The sequence below is a fragment of the Phragmites australis genome, chromosome 20 (genome assembly GCF_958298935.1).
Source record: "Phragmites australis chromosome 20, lpPhrAust1.1, whole genome shotgun sequence".
Taxonomy (NCBI): Eukaryota; Viridiplantae; Streptophyta; class Magnoliopsida; order Poales; family Poaceae; genus Phragmites; species Phragmites australis.
The window spans coordinates 869588-888911 of NC_084940.1; the positions used below are offsets into that span (position 1 = coordinate 869588).

Genomic DNA, 19324 nt, shown 5'->3' on the forward strand with positions numbered 1-19324 from the left:
CAACAAGATGCGGTTACCTGAGGAACGCGCAAATGGTGGAGGAGACAACAAGAATAGCGTGCCGCCGGGGAAGAGTAGCCAATGGGGAGACGGAATTGTGTTCGGAGCCGGCAGGGAGAGAGCCTTGCCTCTTATATACCAGGCGGGTTTAAACGGCATGCAGGCAGACGCAGCCGCCGGGGGGGGGGGGGGGAGGGGGACGAAGGAAGAGATGCCGCATCCACCCGGGCGCCAACGCAGCAGTCAGCACCGTGAAGTTGCTTTTCTGATCATGTCCATACTTACGTTTGGTTTCGTTTTAGTAGTACCATTTGTTGGCCTTTTTTGTAGCATTTGGCTGCAACGATGTAATAATGGATGGCTATGTGCATGCCTAATACAGAGGCTGGAATAATAAAATATTCCCTAATCTAAAAATGTCCAACTCTTGCAGCTGCCAGTTCAATCTCGTCTTGGCTGATGCCGATTAATGGGAGCAATTTGCTTCGCTGCTTCCTTCCTTCCTACTACGTGCGCCTGTCGCCATCTCCCGCCAAATTGGGCTCCTGTGCATGCAAAATAACGCACGTGACTGCTGCTTGATTTCTCGATGCGACATCTCCTCTCGATATCGATCGCTGTGTATTTGCAATAGCCAAGATGATCGTGATGGCACATATCTCAAGAACTAACCCAAATCCTACTTGGTCTGCAACTGCTACAAAATTTTACAAATGCAGCAACATTTTGCATCTCAATCGTGGGAACTTGGCCACAACACTAACTGTTGGGATCGTCATTAAGAACTTAGATGTCTTTGTCTTGCAAGCCTACCGCCTTCGGATCACAGATCTTCTAAGGCCCATCAGGACTCTAGGCTTCGGGACTCTTCGGAGCCTCTGCCCTTCAAAACCTGGGTGGGTTCTACGGAACCCCTATCCTCCGAAGGATAGGGTAGCCTCTCCGAAGCCCGAATGATGAGTTATCAGGTCTTGGCAAAAGATCAACTAGAGTGGGTCCACCAGACGTTCTTCGCCTGCAAGCAAGTGATCGACATTTAATACCCATGCAAGTGGAGGCCATCCTGGCATCTCAGCGTAAGTGGTGACCGGCCTGACACCCTTAGATAGTACGGTGTCGTAATATGTGGTTGGCCTAGTACATCACTCTTAGGATCACTTGCACCATTGTATTTACCTTAATGGATAATATCTTCTAGGTAGGGGTAAAAATATGATGTCTAGACCGAGACTGTGTGATTCAACCGGCCCTAGGTCTATGTGGTATAGCGATGACTAGTATCGCTATCTCTGTAAGGGCAAACTTGTATACTTGCACCATGACGACACTATAAGTACAGACCCTTGGCCATCAGACCAAAGGGAGAGATCTTTTTTATCAATATCAACAACACATTTGATATTCTTTCCTCTCCACTGCTTCTCCAAGCGCGAGTCTCCTCTCTAGAAGAGATTCTCGCTGCATTTGTTTGTGGAAGACGTTTTCTTTCACCAACAGCACACCGTCTGTGGGTAACGAACGTAGAAGTACTAGAGATGTAGGATGCCACTAAAAAAGAAGACCACCAATGCCACAGTACAGGCGGCCGACTCCCCAGCCACGCCTATGTGAAGGTCCACACGACCGCTATAACTGAGCTTGCGATACGCCAACAACAGCCCCCCAACTAGTGGGAATGGGGCCCTGGGACCACCACCGGCCCGGCCACGACCCTTGTCATGCCTGACGCTAGGGGCCCACTGTCTCGGAGGCCCTCCAGCAGCAGCACAGCAAGACCCCCATTGCATCCCTAGGGGCTGCAGCTGAAATCGTCGCTGCAAGAGCCGTCACGACCCCAGTTGTGGCTGGCGCTAGGGAGCCAACCGTCCCAATGGCCCTTCAACAGCAGTGTAGCGAGACCCCCGCTGCATCCCTAGGGGCTGTAATCAGAGCCATCACCACAGACGCTGCCATGGCCGGCCAGCAGTCTTACGTGGAGTCCCTTCAGGCTTAGCTAGAGGAGCTGCAGGCCTGCACAGCAACCCACGCACTTGACCGCAGTTGCTCCCATAACAGCCAGCGTTATGCTGGTCAGGGCTCTGAGGGCTGGTGGGAACTTCGGGCATCCCAGCCTCTTGTCACCATCAGGCACCACCGTTAGCTGGTACGCGGGATCCGGAGCCTCAGGCCTGTCGGCACGAGGTTCCGTTACTAGACCATGATTCTTCCCCGTAAGCAGACCTGTAGGTCATACCCTTCCCAAAGGGGTTTTAAACCCCCAAGCTACCCAAGTCTAGGGGTGATTCGGATCTGAAGGAATTTGTTCGCTCGTACGCCCTCGCCATAGAGGCCAATGATGGCGGGCAGGACACCATGGACAAATGCTTCCCTCTCGCCCTTGAGGGAGTAGCCCTCCGATGGTTCTAGGTGCTGGATCCAGGGACCATGACGCCTGGGCCCAGCTCCGAGATGCCTTCTGCAACAATTTATGGGGCACGTTTGTCGAACCAATAACCTCTGAGAGCCTGTTCACCATCAGGCAGCAACCATAAGAGACCATCCATTATTACTTCTGGAGGTTTTCCCAAACCAAGGCTCAAATCAGAGGCATATGAGAGTTGTCAGTCATTGATGCTACAACCCAGGGCCTGGCCGAAGGGCCCCTCTACGATCAATTGAACCGACACCATGTGCCCTTGGTGGAGGCACTCATATGCAAATTTGAGGAATACGCACGAGCGGAGGAAGAAAAGCTCCGCTAAGGTTCGCACATGCTACAACCAGAGGGGGATATCAAAGATGTTCCAAAGCCACAACCGGAGGGGGATATCAAAGATGTTCCAGCATGTCTGGACCACCCCGACCGAACTTTCCAAATCGGGGTGAACCTCCCTCTAGAACAAGAATCTGGCTCCTAGCCATCCTGCGGGGCAACCTCGATGTCTTTGCATGGTCCCCAGAGGATCTTCCTGAAGTCGACCGCTGCATCATACACACCCTTCGGGTTGTCCGAGGGCCAGACCAATATGCCAAGTGCTCCGCAAGTCTCCTCTGAGTGAGAGAAGGCCGCTAAGGATGAAGTCTAGAAGCTGCTGAAGGCTAGAGTCATCAAGAAGTTATACACTCCGAGTGGCTCTCAAACCCCGTCCTGGTCAAGAAACACAATGGGAAATGGCGCATGTGCATCGACTTCACATCACTCAACAAAGCCTGCCGTCGAGATCCATACCTTCTCCCTCGCATCGACTGGCTGGTAGACTCCACCACTGGCTACGAGTTGTTTTGTTTTCTAGACGTGTACTTCGAATACCATTAGGTGTGGATGGCTACAGAGGATGAGAATAAGACTAGCTTCATCACCCCCTTTCGAGGTATATTGCTACATTCGGATGCATTTTGGCCTCCAAAATGCCGTAGCCACTTTCTCCCATTTGGTACACAAAATCTTGGCGCAACAATTAGGTCGCAACATCGACGATGTCATTTTGAAGAGTAAGCTTGAGGCTGACCATGTTGCCAACCTTCAGGAAACATATGACAACCTCCGGGCAACAAGCGTGCGACTTAATCCTGAGAAGTGCGTATTCGGCGCCAAAGCTGGCAAGCTATCGTAATACCTTGTCTCCTAGAGGGTCATCGAGGCCAATCCTAGCAAGATCCGCATCATCATAGAGATGCCACCCCCTACTAAAGCGAAGGGGGTCCAATGCTTGGCTGACCGCCTTGTGGCCCTTAGTCGTTTCCTATAAACCTTTATGATGGACTTTGAAATTCCAGGCTGCCTTCGAGGCCCTCAAAGCCCACATTTTCAACCTCAAGACGCTCATGATACCCCTTCTCGGCGTAGGGCTCCTCCTGTACTTATCCGCCTCTGCCTTCGTTGTAAGTGCTGCACTAATACAGGAGGAGGAGAGTGAAGGTCGTTCTATATAAAGAGCCGTGTACTATGTGTCAGAGGCCTTATTCGGGGCCAAGATACGCTACACCGAGCTTGAGAAAATTGTATATGCCTTTCTGATGGCCTCGCACAAACTTCGATACTACTTTCTCGCCCATGACATCACTGTACCAACCTAATGCCTACTTGGCGACATGTTTCGCAACCGGGAGGCGACCAGACATTGGCAAGTGGGATGTGGAGCTATCCCCCTTCGTGGTAAAGTTTGTGGCCCATACAGCCATCAAGTCACAGGTTTTGATCGACTTCATCGTCGAATGTACTCCAGCAACTCCAGGACCCCCCACAACCCGTCCTCAAGATGTATGGACAATATACACCGATGAAGCTTACTGTTCCACCGATGCAGGGGTCGGTGCGGTCCTCATCTCCCTCATAGGCCAGCGGGCCGAGTTCGCTGCCTGCTTGGAGTTCAAGACAACTAACAACATCACTGAATATGAAGCCATCCTCTTAAGCCTCCCGAAGGCCCAGGCCTTAGGAGCCGCTAGAATCATCATCGAGACCGACTCTTATGTCGTTGCTGGGCACATGGACAAGAGCTTTCGGGTTCGGCATCTGGACCTGAGAGATACCTCGAGGCCACCGAAGGGACGAAGTGTGCATCTATGGTATATCAGTACGAAGCATACCATGAGTGGACAACCAACAGGCGAACACCCTAGAAAAAGCTATCGCTGGGGACGGAGATATGCTGTTAGGAGCCTTCCATGAGGTCCTTTACCACCCGGTGGCCGGCACCCCAGATGAGACGGCTGCCACCATCCTCCCTATTGAAGCACCAGACTAGAGGGCCCCCCTCTTATCCTTCTTGAGCGGAGCGGAGGAGCCAAACGACCCCTTCGCGCTCCGTCGCATTGAACACCGTGTTAAGGGCTACCACTTGGTGGATGGGGCCCTTTATAAAGCAGGAGTCTACGCTCCCCTCTTCTGTTGTGTCATCAAGCAGGAGTAGGCCGCCCTCCTCTAGGAAATTCACGAGGGACTTTGCCGCAATCATCTAGCGCCCCACGCTTTGGCCGGTAAAGCACTCCGGTAGGGGCTCTACTAGCCAACAATTATGTCTAACATAGAAGCCCTTGTTCGCAACTGCCAAGGATGCTAATGGATGGGGCACCGGAAGCACCAGCCCCTGGTTCCCCTGCAACCGATCGCACCTGTGTGGCCCCTAGCACGTTGGGGAATGGACCTCATCGGACTATTCCCTCGTGCCAAGGGAAACCTTCGGTACGCAGTAGTGGCATTGAAGTACTTCTCAAAATAGGTCAAGGACGAGTCCCTCATGGCAATCAAATCAAAGAATGTCCAGAAATTTTTCTAGAAAAATGTAGTCTGCCACTTCAGCGTTCCACGACAACTCACAGTCAACAAGGAAACATAATTCGACTCCGAACCATTCAGAGAATTTTGCACCGAACTCGGCATCAAGCTGTGCTTCGCCTCCGTCCGTCACCCACAGTCCAAGAGGGCTGTCGAGCACGCCAATGGTAACATCCTCTCATGCCTAAATTGACACCTCATCGGCCTGGCTAAAGGCATATGGGTTGAAGAGCTTCCAAAGGTCTTGTGGTCCCTTCGCACCACGGTCACACGACCCACAGGTTTCACCCCCTCCCGCCTCCTATACGGAGATGAAGCTATGACTCGAACCAACATCAAAGGACGCTCACTTTGGGTCCGACTGCCACAGACTACCGAAGAAAGAGAGCTCTCCCTCGACCTCACTGAAGGCACGTGGCTCTACGCCATCTAGAATCTCGACCATTATATCACCAAAATCAAGGCCTGATATAATTCTAAGGTTGTGCCTCGAATAGGGATGGCAATTGATCTCGATTACCCGTTTACCCACGAGTAAATACCCGAATATGGTAGGATATGGGAAGCAAATGGTACTCACAGGTATGTTCATGGGTAAAAAATACTACCCGACGGGTAAACGGGTACAGGTATGGGTAAGGCATAGTCATACCTGCGAAACCCGTATACCCGCCATATATCTTACCTCCAAACCCTAACATTATATATCATATAAATACCCCGCTGCATCGCACCGCCCTGGCCCACCCCATCTCACCGCTGACGCCCCATGCCACCCCGCGCCACCCCACCACATCGCCTTGCCCTGCCCTGGCCCACCCCACCACCCTGTCTCACCACCAACGCCACCACACCGTTCTGTCATGTCACGTCACCACACCGTCCAATGGATAAACGGGTATACCCGCGGGTAACAGGTTTGGGGCTGACTCTTCACCCGTGGGCGTTCGTGGGTATACCCACGGGTGGGTAAAAAAACGGCAGGTACGAGTATAGGTGAGCACTACCCATCCCACCGTACTCGATTGTCATCCCTAGCCTCGAAGCTTCGAACCCGGAGACCTAGTTCTTCGGCGCCCCCAGGCTCTAGGGAAACTGCGCAACAGATGGGAATGCCCATACCTAATCCTTGAGTTCAACATGATAGGCTCCTACCGATTAGCAGACACCAAAGGGATCCCTCTAGAGCACAGTTGGAATGCAGAGACCCTCCGCAAGTACTATGCGTAGGAGGTGTCCTGGAACAGCCTAATGCACATACGATACACTCTATCAATTACTCCTCCAATTCAGCATTGTAGTTCACTTTCGACCATTACATGGCTTACCAATAACCTTAAAGTTGATGCTTGTTGTGAATAGCCAACCGAGCTGGGGATAGTATTTACTGCAATTAGCTATTCGCTCATAATAGTATATATAAAACTTAGCTAGAGATGTATCATTCCTCAAAATCGCGTTGATCCACTAGCAATATAATATTTAGATCCACTCCCACCAAACGCAACTAAGCACCTCTAAAATAATCGTATCCTCCGGCCTCTATCGGTCGCAAAATGCGAGGGGTCTAGGAAGGGGAGACAAACAAAGCGTCGGTGCGATAAAAAAAGGCAAGAAGTGAAACAAACATGCTGCAAGTTTATTCATGCACGACATATACAAACATTATACCCGACTAGCTGCCATATATTGAATCTAGGCCTAACAAATGCGCTAACCAACCATGCCTCCCTGGAGTACTATGGGATGTAGAAGGTGCTAGACCGTCGCTCCTCCCCAAAGCACCACGAGATGCGGAGGATCAGCTCCCATAGAGACACATGGAGTGGCGATGCGGATACCCCTGGTGCAAAAATCTTCCACCTAAGATGGAATCCCCCCAAGTCCGAGGAGGTGAAGGATCCGCCCGGAAGGGGTACGTAATGAAAGCCGAAAAATCCAGCTCTTCCTCTGGCAATGCCTCGCAGCCTCAACTTCCTCCTCCTTGATCTCGACCATGACGGCCTCGAGGATATCTGACGGCACCCTTCCGTCAAGACCCTATAGAAGAACAAGATGAAGAGAAATGTGTGGGCCAGAGGCCTCCCAAGCTATCCACCAATCATCCTTCTCAACAAAATATGCCACCGAGGTAAGAGCAGAAGCAGATGTGATGGGGTCCCCCGGCTCCCCCTTAACCAAGATGTCAGCGGCCACCTCTGAAGCCATGTGCCCTTAAGAACTGTGAGACAAGGTGAAGTGATATTGTTGTTGCCTCCAAAAAGGTAGGGTGACCCCGGACTATCGGAATGCACTAGACCCCTCCCCGGAGGCTGCATCCCGAGCACGAGTGAGGTCCCATCTAGCCTTGGGTCATCACACATGTAGGCACAAATCCTACTCAAGTTAGCCACGTGGCACGAGCATTCTAGAACAGCACAAATATAGATATTTACAAAGTAGGAAGCAGACATTGCCCCATTTAGTGAATGAAGCCAAATTACATAAAGCGAGGGAAGGTGGTCAACATACTAGGACTCCAACCCGCACAGGAAGAGAAGAAAACCAAAAATAGCAACCTACTTAGAGCTACCTCAACAGGCGGGTCATGCGAAGCATCGTCCTCACGTGGAGATTGTTCCTGCGGAGCGACAACCGGATGCGAAGGATGTCCAAATGACGGCGGTGTGTCTGGGAGCTCCAGACGAGGAGCCTGCCCCCCCCCCCCACGAAATAGCCCGAGCAAGGAGCTCCTCTGTCGCTTGGCTTCACATGAGCTGCCATGAAACGCGGCGTCATGGTCCGGCCATGCTTCCCCCAGACACCCCGATGGATGTTGTCCAGGGCCACGCGAGTCTCCGCAGGGGGCGCCTTTGGCTGAAAACCTGTGATCATGGAGTCCGGCACTAACTGCTCCAACGCTTTGAATTGGTGGAGCCCTGCCTGGTATAGCAAGGCCAGCTGGAACGCCAAGGCCACACGTATGCCTGACTTCGCGTAGGCCTCGACAACATTAGTGTTCACCCTCATGATAGATCGGAGCCAGCGGAGTGTTGGGACCAGCGCATCCGAGCCAGAAGGTATTGACAAGCCTACAGCCTCAAGTCCACTCAAGGCATCGTAGGTGTCTTGGGCCATCTCCGATGCACGCTCTGCTAGCCCGTGGCGCTCTGCGTGCAGTACCTTTTCCGCCACCTGATCCTGCCCCAGCTCCAGCTGGACTTCAGCCACCATAATCTGGAGGACTTGGGTATCACCCTCTGCTAACAAACGGCTATAACAACCGCTTCAATGGATGCCTCCACTTCCCAGAGAACTTCAGCAGTCTTCCACGACTCAGCCTCTACACACTCCCACCGTGCCACCTCCTCCTGTTGGAGGCACTCCTCACACTCCCGTTATGCTACCTCTTCCTGCAGACGACCCTCCGCAGACTTCGCTCACCTCTTGTCCTCCACCAAGGAGCTATGAAGCCTTGCTGCTTCGTCTCGGATCGCGTCACGAGCTGCAGCGAGAGCCTGGCGCCACTCACGTCCTAGCGCCCCCTTCAAAAGCAGTTACTGCGGAACACGATACATGAAAGATAAGGTGAGCAGCCCACAAAACCACGACCAAGGAAACCTTGGGCAAGAGCGTACCTTTCAGGCTGCCGCTTCTAGGCGCACCTCCACATCCTCCATAGGGCTCCGAGCCATAAACAACTCAATCTCTCTGCTCCTAAGGCAAGATGAGGCAGAGGCAAAAGTTTTCAGTGCCTCCAAGCGAAGCGCGAAGTCTTCCAAAATCAAGGCCTCAAAGCCAAGGCCCCCTCTACCGGTGCGATAGTAGTCGCCACGAAGGGATCGACTCCCCCGGTACTGATCGCGAGGGCCAAAGCATGAACTGGCATGGTGTCCTGGGGTGTCGAAGCCATCACCTCTGGAGTGTCCATCATGGACACCACCGGAAGGGTCATCATGTTCTGCTGGGGCTCTAGAACCTCTAGAGCGGTGGCCACGTACGGGTCTATCTCGGTGCCCACTAGAACACCCCAAAATGCAAGTTAGGATCCTGGAACATCGCTATGGTAGGATATAAACCAACAGAGTAACGTCTCACCAGGGCCCTTAGTCCATTCATCATAGGGGCCCATGACATCCTCGCCGTCTGAATCAACGAACCCCCAATCCATATCAAAATACAGGGAGGCACCGCCCCCTCTTTGGCTCTGGCTGTGGGTGGACGGGTCTGGAGGGGTCGGAACCTTCCCACGATCGCTTCCTCTGAGCCAGGTCTCACCTCCGGGCATGCCGCAAGCGACATCAACGTTCGTGACATGCCTCTGGTGCTTCGCCCCATCCATCTCTCCCTCGGAATACTCAATCGCAAAGCTGGCATGCGAACCTTTGGAAGCATGAGGGAGTCGTGCCAAGAGAGGTCTTGCAGAGATCGCAGAGGCTACGACACCAGGAACCGCATGCCCTCGCTTCCCGGTGACCTTGGGCTCTGTCGGATCTAGCCACGCTGGAGCCACCACCCCAAGGTGGAAGTAGATGCTATTGTACCGCTCCCAACTCCCAACCAGATCCATACGCTGGTCCCACTCCGCCGTGTAGGTGGGCCCAAGAACTCCTCCATGACTTCGGCCACTTGCTCTAATAGAAGGCAACCTCTAAAACAAAAACATATGTCACATTTACGAAGCCAACGATATAAACAAGGAAGACTCACCATAACTGGTGGTGGGCCCGGAGTACATGTTCGGCTCGTCGTCCCCACCTTATGCGAAGACGTGGTCCGCCCGAAGGGGCTGGATATGTAGCATCGTGAACTCCTCCGCGAGATCACACATGCTCATTCTCTAGGCCACCCTCTGGAGAAACACCAATCACGAAGCAAGCTAGGCATCGGAGATTTCCGCCATCGGGGTTCGAACACACTCAATGTCTCAATTCGTAGGATGGAGGAAGGACTCGATGCCAACATCGTAGTAGAACCACCGCTCCGGCCACCCGGTGTACCATCGGCTGTTGATGGCCTTCGCCGAAAACGCATCCTAATATTTCGACTGGAGCTAAAAGTTCACGTTGCCAAAGCTAAGGGCCTTCATCACTTCGTCCTCCATCCAGGTCTTTGGCTGCCAACTCACCTCATGGATAGAGGTGAAAAGTTATGCTCTCCCTTCGCAGCCCTTCGCCCATATGGCCTATTCAAAGATGGCAAGCGGCCAATCGTGTTGACCGCGAGCTGTGGTAGCTATACGTAAACAAGGCGGAGCACTCCCTCGAGAAGCCACACTGCTGGGAACCCGAGACCCACGTCGAAAAAGGCTTTGAACACCGCGGTCACGTGGCCCTGAGCCTCTAGAACTGCTTCATTCCGCGTTGCCCGGGCGATGGACCTAGAGGGGATCTTCCCCTCCTCGACCATCCAGTCAAGCTCGGTCTCACCGATGGCAGATTCCCCTAGCACGCTGGTCTACCAAGGATACTTCCTGCTAGCGCGACGGAGCTCCATACCCGGCGGCGGCTTGGGTAGTGGTGGAGGAATCACCGACGCTTGAGCATCTGTCGCCCCGCACACATCGACGGCCCCGCCTTGAGCACCGGAGCTAACCATGATGGTCCCTAGAGGGCGACGAGAAGCGTTGGATGACGATGGAAGATGAGAGTGCCATGGCTAGCCGCACATGTGGGCTAAAGCATATGTAGATGGAAGCGGATGCGTTAGATAGGGCTTCCAGTCGGCCAGGACCTCCACCTTATAAACTGAGGGGGGGTTATTTCCTCCTGGGAACACGCATGCATGCTCCGTCCTTTCACCCCATGAGGCCACGGTCATAGGGGAGCAAAACCGCCCCTCACAACCCTCCAACAACGAGGCACTACATGTCCAACTACTGCTCGATAAGGCGTGACACGATGACACAGGACGCATTGAATGCCCCCTCACATGTGTTACCAAACGCTCAGTTCAAATTGGTTGGTCTGACTTTCCAAAACAACTCAAGCAAAACAAAGGACCATAGGCCAGCCACGGAGCCAAAGACCGCCGGAGGCCCTGTTCCGAAAAACCGTGGGGCTGGCCGCTCTGCTGGTCACCCTCGCAAGAGGCTACTGTTGGGGGTCATCATTAAGGACCCCCCACGCCTCTCGCCCCGCCAGCCTACGACCTTCGGATCACGGATCTTCGAAGACCCTTCAGGTCTCTAGGCTCTTGGGCTCTCTGTAGCCCCTGCCCTCCAAAGCCTAGGCGGATTCTTCGGAGTCCCTATCCTCCGAAGGATAGGGCAGCCTCTCTAGAGCCCGGAGGGTGAGCCATTAGATCTTAGCAAAAGATTAGACAGAGGGGACCTGCCAGACATCGTCCGTCTGTAAGGAAGTAACTAGCATTTAATACCTATACAAGTGGAGGTCATCATGACATCCTGGCGTAAGTGGTGGCCAGCTTGACTCCCTTGGATAGCACGGCACCGTAATAGGCGGTCGGCCCAGTACATCGCCCTTAGAACCACTTGCACCGTTATATTTACTATAGTGGATAATATCTTCTATGTAGGAGTAAAAGTATGTTGTCTAGACCCAGGTTGTGTGATTCAACAGATCCTAGATCTATGTGGTATATCGATGACTGGTATTGCTATCTCTGTAAGGGCAAACTTGTTTATTGACACCTGACAACACTATAAGTGCAGACTCTTGGCCATCATATCAAAGGGGGAAATTTTCTTATTAATATCAACAACATATTTAGTATTTCTTCCTCTCCACTGCTTCTTCAAACTTGAGTCTCATCTTTAAAAGAGACTCTCGTCGTAATTGTTCATGAATGACTTTTTCTTTTATCAACAGTAACATATGAGTACCATCATTTGTTGGCAACGAGCGAGATTGGCGTTCCGTTTCTAGGATGAGTAATGTATGTCTAATACTTTTGTGGTTTAAGGTAAAATGATTGATACATATCCTCAATTGTCTTGTGCATGCAGCGCCTCTTTTTTTCTAAGGAAACGCTGAAGTAGAAACTTTGCCCAAGGGAGCCTAAAAATGCAATGAGTAATCAGCCATTCAGGCCAGGCTATATATCGTCCTCGAAGTTAACACTTTTGTCAACTCCAGAATCTTCCAGTATTTTCCTTTGTTTTGTTGGTTCTGATCGCTGCCAATTATGTGACTGAACCATGAGATGAATAGGATAAAATGGAAAGTAAACACTGAGAGGAACACATGCGGATGATATCGCAAAGCTCATAAAAGCATCTTGCCCCATCCTATGCGGAATTTCTTCCTCACCTTTTGCCTTTTTGGATACAAGTCAACACGATGCGATTTGAGGCGTGTGCACTGATTTTTTTTTTTTTTTTTCACGTGAACCGTGAGATACTGAGATGTCCGGGAATGATGGAGATTTGGGCATCAGGCCTAGCTTTTTTTAGATAAAGGGAGTCTTATTTCAGGCCTAGCTATACGCAGGCATCGTGCATCAAAGGAGCCTGCAGGAAGGCGGAAGGTAAGCAGTCACCAAGTCCAAAGTGTGTGCGCCCTGTGCTGGTTGACATATGAAACATTATGTACTGTGGCTTGTTATATTTTCTCCCTTTTGTTTCACAATTCTGTTATGTGGCAGGATACTCTGGTGCGACCGCCGCTGCCACTGCCGTCCGGCAGTAGTGGTGGCAGCCGGCGGCGAGCCAAGTGGCCTCCGTCGCCCTCCCTTTCATCCTCTTCTCTCCTCTCCCTTCCCTCCTTCTCTTTCTCTTTCTATTCTATGTTCTGGCGATGACGGTCTTGCGGTGCGCGGGCATGGAGTTTCTTTGCTCCGCGCAGCTCTTCTCCTGTAGGAGCGCAGCCGTCGGGTTCCTGGTGCTAGAGGGCTAGATCCGCTGCGCTGCCAGTGGGATCCAGCTGCTGGAGGGCCGGATCCGTTGCGCCGCCAATGGCATCCACGTAGGGGCATCCTCCTCCTTCTTCATGGCGTCCGGCCTTCACAACATGTCGTGTTCCACGTGTCGCCAGTGGGGTTTCGGGGCTGCCGCCTTTGCCGTTGGGCTACATGGTCAGGAGGCGGGAGCGCTAGGACTTTCTTTTTTTACAGGCGAGTAATAAGTGTACGTGCCTTTCCCTTTCCATACGTGTTTTCATCATCGGTGGTTGCGCCATAGCTGACAATGATGCGCTGGGCCCAGCCACGCTTCTGCTGCGTGTGCTCGTTGGCGGCGCACCGAGGGTCATTCTGGTGCTGGTGGCACCGTGGCGGCTTCACATTGGACCATTTGCGATGTTTCATTGGGGAGAGCGTTGGCACCTCGGACCCTATTGTTGGCAAAACAATGTTACACAAGTGGCTAGCATCGTCATGATGGCTATATCTCCCTGAGCCTATCAATGTGCCTCGTCTTCAGTGTCACTAATGTGCCGCTCGTGCGTAGAGTCAAGGACAACACCTTGCTGCTCCTGAGTTTTGTCTGTCTTGCTGCCAAGTTGAGGGGATGCCTCTTCTTGTCCTAGCGTTCTATCATCAGTGGTCGGAGATCCTAACTTTACATGCTCACCATGGTTAGTCTCCACCACGGATAACATGTGGTTCATCGTTTCACTGCTTCTTTTCTTCTCTCTCAAGCTTTGTGCGTTGGTGGTTCGTTGCAATATCTAGGTTGTCTCTGGCAATGTAGGCTCAGGAACACCTGGCAAAAGCTCAGTTCGGCATCCTGCCGATGCTAGCACCGGTGACGTCCTTGGGCGTCGTTTTCCTCTTTGGAGGCTTGTGTTGTTCCCTGTCAATCCCGAGAGGGTCACCAAGTGAAAACTCATTTCTGATGTGTTGAATCGATCGATAGTGGAGTCTTCGGCGGCGTGCCCTCCTTTGAGGTGTCAACTTGGAGCAGCCCTCCTAGTGGGTTCAAGTGTCTTTTGTTTCAAGACGTTGTCAACCATCTTAGACCTAGTTTTGCTAGGTAGATGGTTAAGAGTTAAAGTCGTCTCTTACTTTTTGTGATACTTTAGATCTAATTTAGCTAAATAGTGTATCTGTTGTGTCTAGTGGTTGCCCTTCTGCTTTTGGTGCCCTCCTGCTGGCCCCTCATGATCATGTGGTAGCTATGACGGTGTGACCTGAGGACTGAGGTGTCGGCTTGACTTGTCGACAGGGCAGGTAAGAATGGTGGCGATCGGCGAGGGTGGCTGCGATCTGATCATATCTGGTTGGCTCTACTGCCTTTTCCATTCATTTCTCCGAGCAATATTCTGTGGTAGCTTCGTAGGTAACAATGGCCGAGCCAAACAAATATATCCACAAAAGCCATCAAAAGAAAATGGTGTTCGATTATTCGTAACTATTATTTTAATCGGGATCGACAGATATAAATATACAAACTTAATTTGGTTTAGAAGTGAAAGTCGATGTGAGCTTCACTTTATAGCTTGATCCTACGCATAGAAACTCTGCATCTATTCATGCTGACAACTCCCTTATTATTATCATAAAATTATCATCATACAAATAGCTAATTATAATCTTAATTTTTTATCTATTCATACAGCATCAAATTCAATCGACAAAACAGAAACTCAACTCAGACTATCTAGACATATACAATCAATTAAACACTATTTTTTTCAATAAATATAACTCCACTCAACCTACTTTATATTAACCTACTTATATAATACAATATAGCTTTATAAAATCTCTTAGAAAAACCAAACACGGCCTAGTGTAGCTCTCGCCGAAGCCGCGGGTGATCTCCTTTCTCCTCGGTCGCATCACCCAAGCAACGTACGTCTCGTGTGTCCTAACTCGTGTCGAACCATCAAGCATTAATTCCGGCCTCCGGCGTTGCGCAGCTCACCTCCCAACACCGACGTCGCCGACTCCCCTTAGTCAGATCAATCAAATGACGCTACCCCTTCCGGTGTTCCCGGTGAACCTGCGCCTTGGGCACTTGGCCATCGTCTTTGTAGGCCTCTTCTTATTAAAGAGTCCAAAAGAAATGCAGTGCGATCAACAAGGATCCTGACGATCCAAAAAATAAACTGTACCTGCAGTAGTTGATATGAACCGCCAAGGATGCGGACGAGATCCTAATTGCATCGCATTTCTCATTTCTCTGCCACAAAGTGCCAAGAAAAGTCGCTCCAGCATCCGCAACTGTATTACCGCGTCAAAAGTCAAAACGGAGCTCGATCAGATAAAAAAAAAAAAAGTAGTACAATGCCGTAGAGACAAGCATCTTTATCTGAACAAGAAGGCTCCAATGCCGGCAGGACAGCAGAAAGACAACGCCCCGTCCCAATCCAGCATCTAATACCCAAAGCGCCCCTGAATTGACCGCCGAGGCAGCCGAAGAGCGAGCAGATCAGAGCAGGACGCGCCACCGCACCAGCGTCCAGTCATCGAGCGTTTCTTTGAATCTTAAGCTCTCGCGCTTTTGTTACTTAGCTGAACTGATAAAGGCATCGATCAGCAATCAGCAAGCCACATAATCAGTTAACCACAGCCCAGTGATGAGTGACCGTTGACCATGGGGATGAACAGGCAAATATACAACCTTATCCTTTGCCCGGTGGTGAGTAGGCAAGTGCACTCCTGCTCGCACTTTATCCCGTCCTTTGCTGCCTGCCCCCTTTCGATTTCTAATCGCCATGATTGCCACCCAGATTGGATTTGCGATCCAGATAACGCGCAGCGGCTGACAGAAAGAAGGGCGCGGCCAACTTGGCCTCGGCGGCCGTTGTGATTCGAGGCAGCCGAGCCGGGGCGGCCGCACTCGAGTGAGCCGAGCACCATCAGCTCGCCAGTCCACTCCGCTTTACCTGCCCTGCCGCCAGTGAGAAAAAAAAAGAGAGAAAAGCACGGCGTTCGTACGGCGCACTCGGCGAGGGGACGAATGCGCGCCGGCGCCGTTGCTTTCGGATCACGCCCACTTGCTCGGCATCGGCGTCAGTGAGGGATTTAGGTAGGCACGTGTGGGCTCCCAGTCGGCACCGTGCCGTGAGCCGGTCTTTGCGATGAGAAAACAATGCTTACTTCCAATAATATCGTTGCCTCATACTTTGCTGCTCCAATGGAGCTCTCCGGACCTGTTGGTGCGGTGTACTGTCCAGGATCACGTAAAATACTAGCTTCACTTCGTTCATTGAATCTGGACCAGCTTCATTAGTTTTTTTTTCTTTTTAAGCAGCATATCATGTGCCGTACAAGAGTACAGCCAAGGAATGAGAATGAACAAGGATAAGGCTGGTACAGCATTTCCTCAAAGGTGGGTACAGCGGTGACTGTGATCCACCCTTCTCTCTCCTTTCTCTTCCTTTTCTTCTTCTATCTTTTCTTGTTCTTCTCCCTCATCCATGGTAAAAAAAAAATTATTGAAGAGCTCAAGAAGCTTTCACTGACTGCGAAGTTGTAGATCCAGCGCCCCTTGGATCCGCCCCTGGTGTTATCTGAATGGGAGTAATATTGTACTCGCACTATGACATGTACCTGACGTGGTTGGGAGCCCTACACATGGGTATGGTCGGTCTCATGCTACGTAGGACGGTAGGGGGATACCTTTTCCTCTCCATCGTTCCGTCGATCTCGCGCTTTGTTTTTAGCGTTTCATCTTGGAATCGCATGCTTCAATTCTTGCATAGCTGCATGCCTCCTTTTTCAAGGCCACACATGTGCGGCAGGCCTGCACTTCATGCTCATTTCCTTAGTCCTATTCCCATTGCAAGTTGCAACCGGCTGTGGACTGTGCTTTCAAGCTTGACGGCCGAACTGCACCTCGGACAGAAACCGGACATGCCTGCACAAGATTAGCTCACACCTAATTTAGAAAAGGACTTGCATCCAGTTGTAGCAAAAGAGGTAGTAAAAGAGACTGAAGGAAGAGTGGAGCAATGAACCATGCTGCCAAGAATTTCTAAGAAGAAGTGTTGGAAAGTGACAGTACACTTATGAAGCTTGTGAATTATCCATATAATATCCTGCACTATCGCTCGCGCTATAAAAACGCAGCCCCGGCGCCTAACTCTGGCCTCCTTCCAATTCACCAGCTCCACTCCACTGACCTAAACTGGCCCCTCCTCCTCTGCACCAGCACGGTGGCATCGATCCTGTCCCACTCCCGCGCCTAGCATGCGGTACTTGCAATCTTCCGCCGAGCACCTGGCCGCGATAGCCGCCACGCCGCCGCCGGCGTCCGTGGGCGTCCACACGGACACGTTCCTCATCCTCGCCGGCGTGCTCTGCTTCCTGCTCTGCGTCATCGGGCTCGCCTTCGTCGCGCGGTGCTCGCGGCTGTGCAATCCCTCGGCCTACTCCGTCGACGCGGAGCCGCCCGCCGCGGGCGACGCGGCAATGCCGACGTGCAAGGGGCTCAAGAAGAAGGCGCTGCAGTCGCTGCCGACCGTGTCGTTCGAGGTCGACGACGAGGTGGGAGAGGAGGCGGAGGAGCGGCCGGAGTGCGCCATCTGCCTCGCCGAGTTCGCGCGCGGCGACGTGGTCCGCGTGCTCCCGCCCTGCGGGCACGGGTTCCACGCGGCGTGCGTGGACGTCTGGCTCCTGTCCACCTCGACGTGCCCATCCTGCCGCTGCGCCCTTCTGGTGGCGCCGGCGCCGGAAGCCACGGACCCCCCGCCGTGTTACGCGATGGCGCAGGCCTCGACTGAAGCAGAGTACTCCGTCGCCGTCGCCGGCGAGCGCGGACCTTGCCAGACGTCGGTACCGTAGGCAACAAGCGTCCGTCTTTGTGCACCTACCTTTTGTACATAAACGTGCATACTTGCTCTCAAATTTTTTCGTTCCGCTGCTGCAAATGCAACTGTACAGCGTGCAACATTAAGGGGTGTTCGATTTGAGGGATCTATCCATCCTTGATGGAATGGTCCTTCGTGGGTTAATCCCTGGTGTTTACAAGCAGACAGGCAGCAACATATTACAGACTATCAGCTAAGATATTATTGACTCGCACAAGGAGTGATTAGCACGATGGGATAGTAGTGCAAATTCACCCTTGAACTCTTTAATCACAAGGGTAAAGAGAGTGACCCCATTGAACATAATATTGTCCCGATGTATCCAAAGGGTTCAGCAAGCACTAATCAGCAGCTCCTTGAAACATTCGAGTCGTAGGCGTTCCTCGAGCTCAATCAACATGCCATGCATAGATAGGGACGTGTTCCTACCGATGTGAAGAAATGTCCATCAAAATTGACTGAATTCATACTTGAAAAAGAGATGCATTACAGTTTCTTCCAATCCATCAGTGCAAAGTACACAATTATTTCAATCCATCAGTGCAAAGTACACAATTATTTTCAATCCATCATTACAAAAACACAATTATTTATATTAATTAAGTGCTCGTGAGGAACAAGGTGTAATGAATCAACTCATCATATTCCTCAGTCCAAACGAGTGGACTCGGTTCGAAGGTAGGATCAAATGACGAGATGATCCATCACCAACTTATTTGTCAAACCAAACAACCTATAAATGATGCATCATTTGCGTCTGCTGTAACGTTTTAATCCGTGAATACACGAACAACTTAGACATTACCTCGCAAGTTTCTCTTATTCTTGCGTGCTCGCGATCTGCACGCGATTCTTCTTGGTTTCCTCTCGTAATTAACTGCAGATGCTCGTTACAGAAGAGCATCAAAGTGTCACTTTTTTTTACTAGGGAATCGATCATGGCGGCGGTCGTGTCACTCGATCACATCGTGGTCGGCATGGTGGCATGGTGGCATGGTGGCATGGGATATTTTGGCCGCTGTTTCGCCAGGGAAGGACCGTTTGGTTACCGTTTGGTTCGCGCATAAGGTTAGTCACATATATTTTTTTAAGTAAATGTTTGATTGATGTAATTGTGATAATTTATGTTTTGTTAGTTATTTAGCTTATACGTTTTTTTCGAGAACGTGCCTTAGCGCGTTATTTCATCAAAAGTAAAGAGCATAGCGAAACAATACAAGCGACCTGAGTTGCCGTGTCTGGGTGAATCAAAGCAGCTGAGAACGCATATGGCGATTACACAGAGAAACAAAGATGATCTACAACAAATAGAACACTTGACCTAAGTTTAGAGGAGCTCCAGCAACCACCTATTCCCGGCACGCACCCAGCA

General features: G+C 51.4%; 1 protein-coding gene across 1 annotated transcript; it reads left to right on the top strand.

The window, feature by feature from the left end:
* Window positions 1-17121: 17121 nt before the first annotated feature.
* On the top strand, window positions 17122-18470 carry LOC133901832 (RING-H2 finger protein ATL80-like). The gene has a single exon (XM_062343346.1). It carries the CDS (start codon window positions 17333-17335, stop codon window positions 17924-17926), a length of 594 nt encoding a protein of 197 aa, XP_062199330.1. The 5' UTR covers window positions 17122-17332; the 3' UTR covers window positions 17927-18470.
* Window positions 18471-19324: the final 854 nt, after the last annotated feature.

What these genes read in the sequence shown, in the direction of transcription:
- LOC133901832 (XM_062343346.1), top strand. Translation starts at nt 17,333, where the DNA reads ATGCGGTACTTGCAATCTTCCGCCGAGCACCTGGCCGCGATAGCCGCC.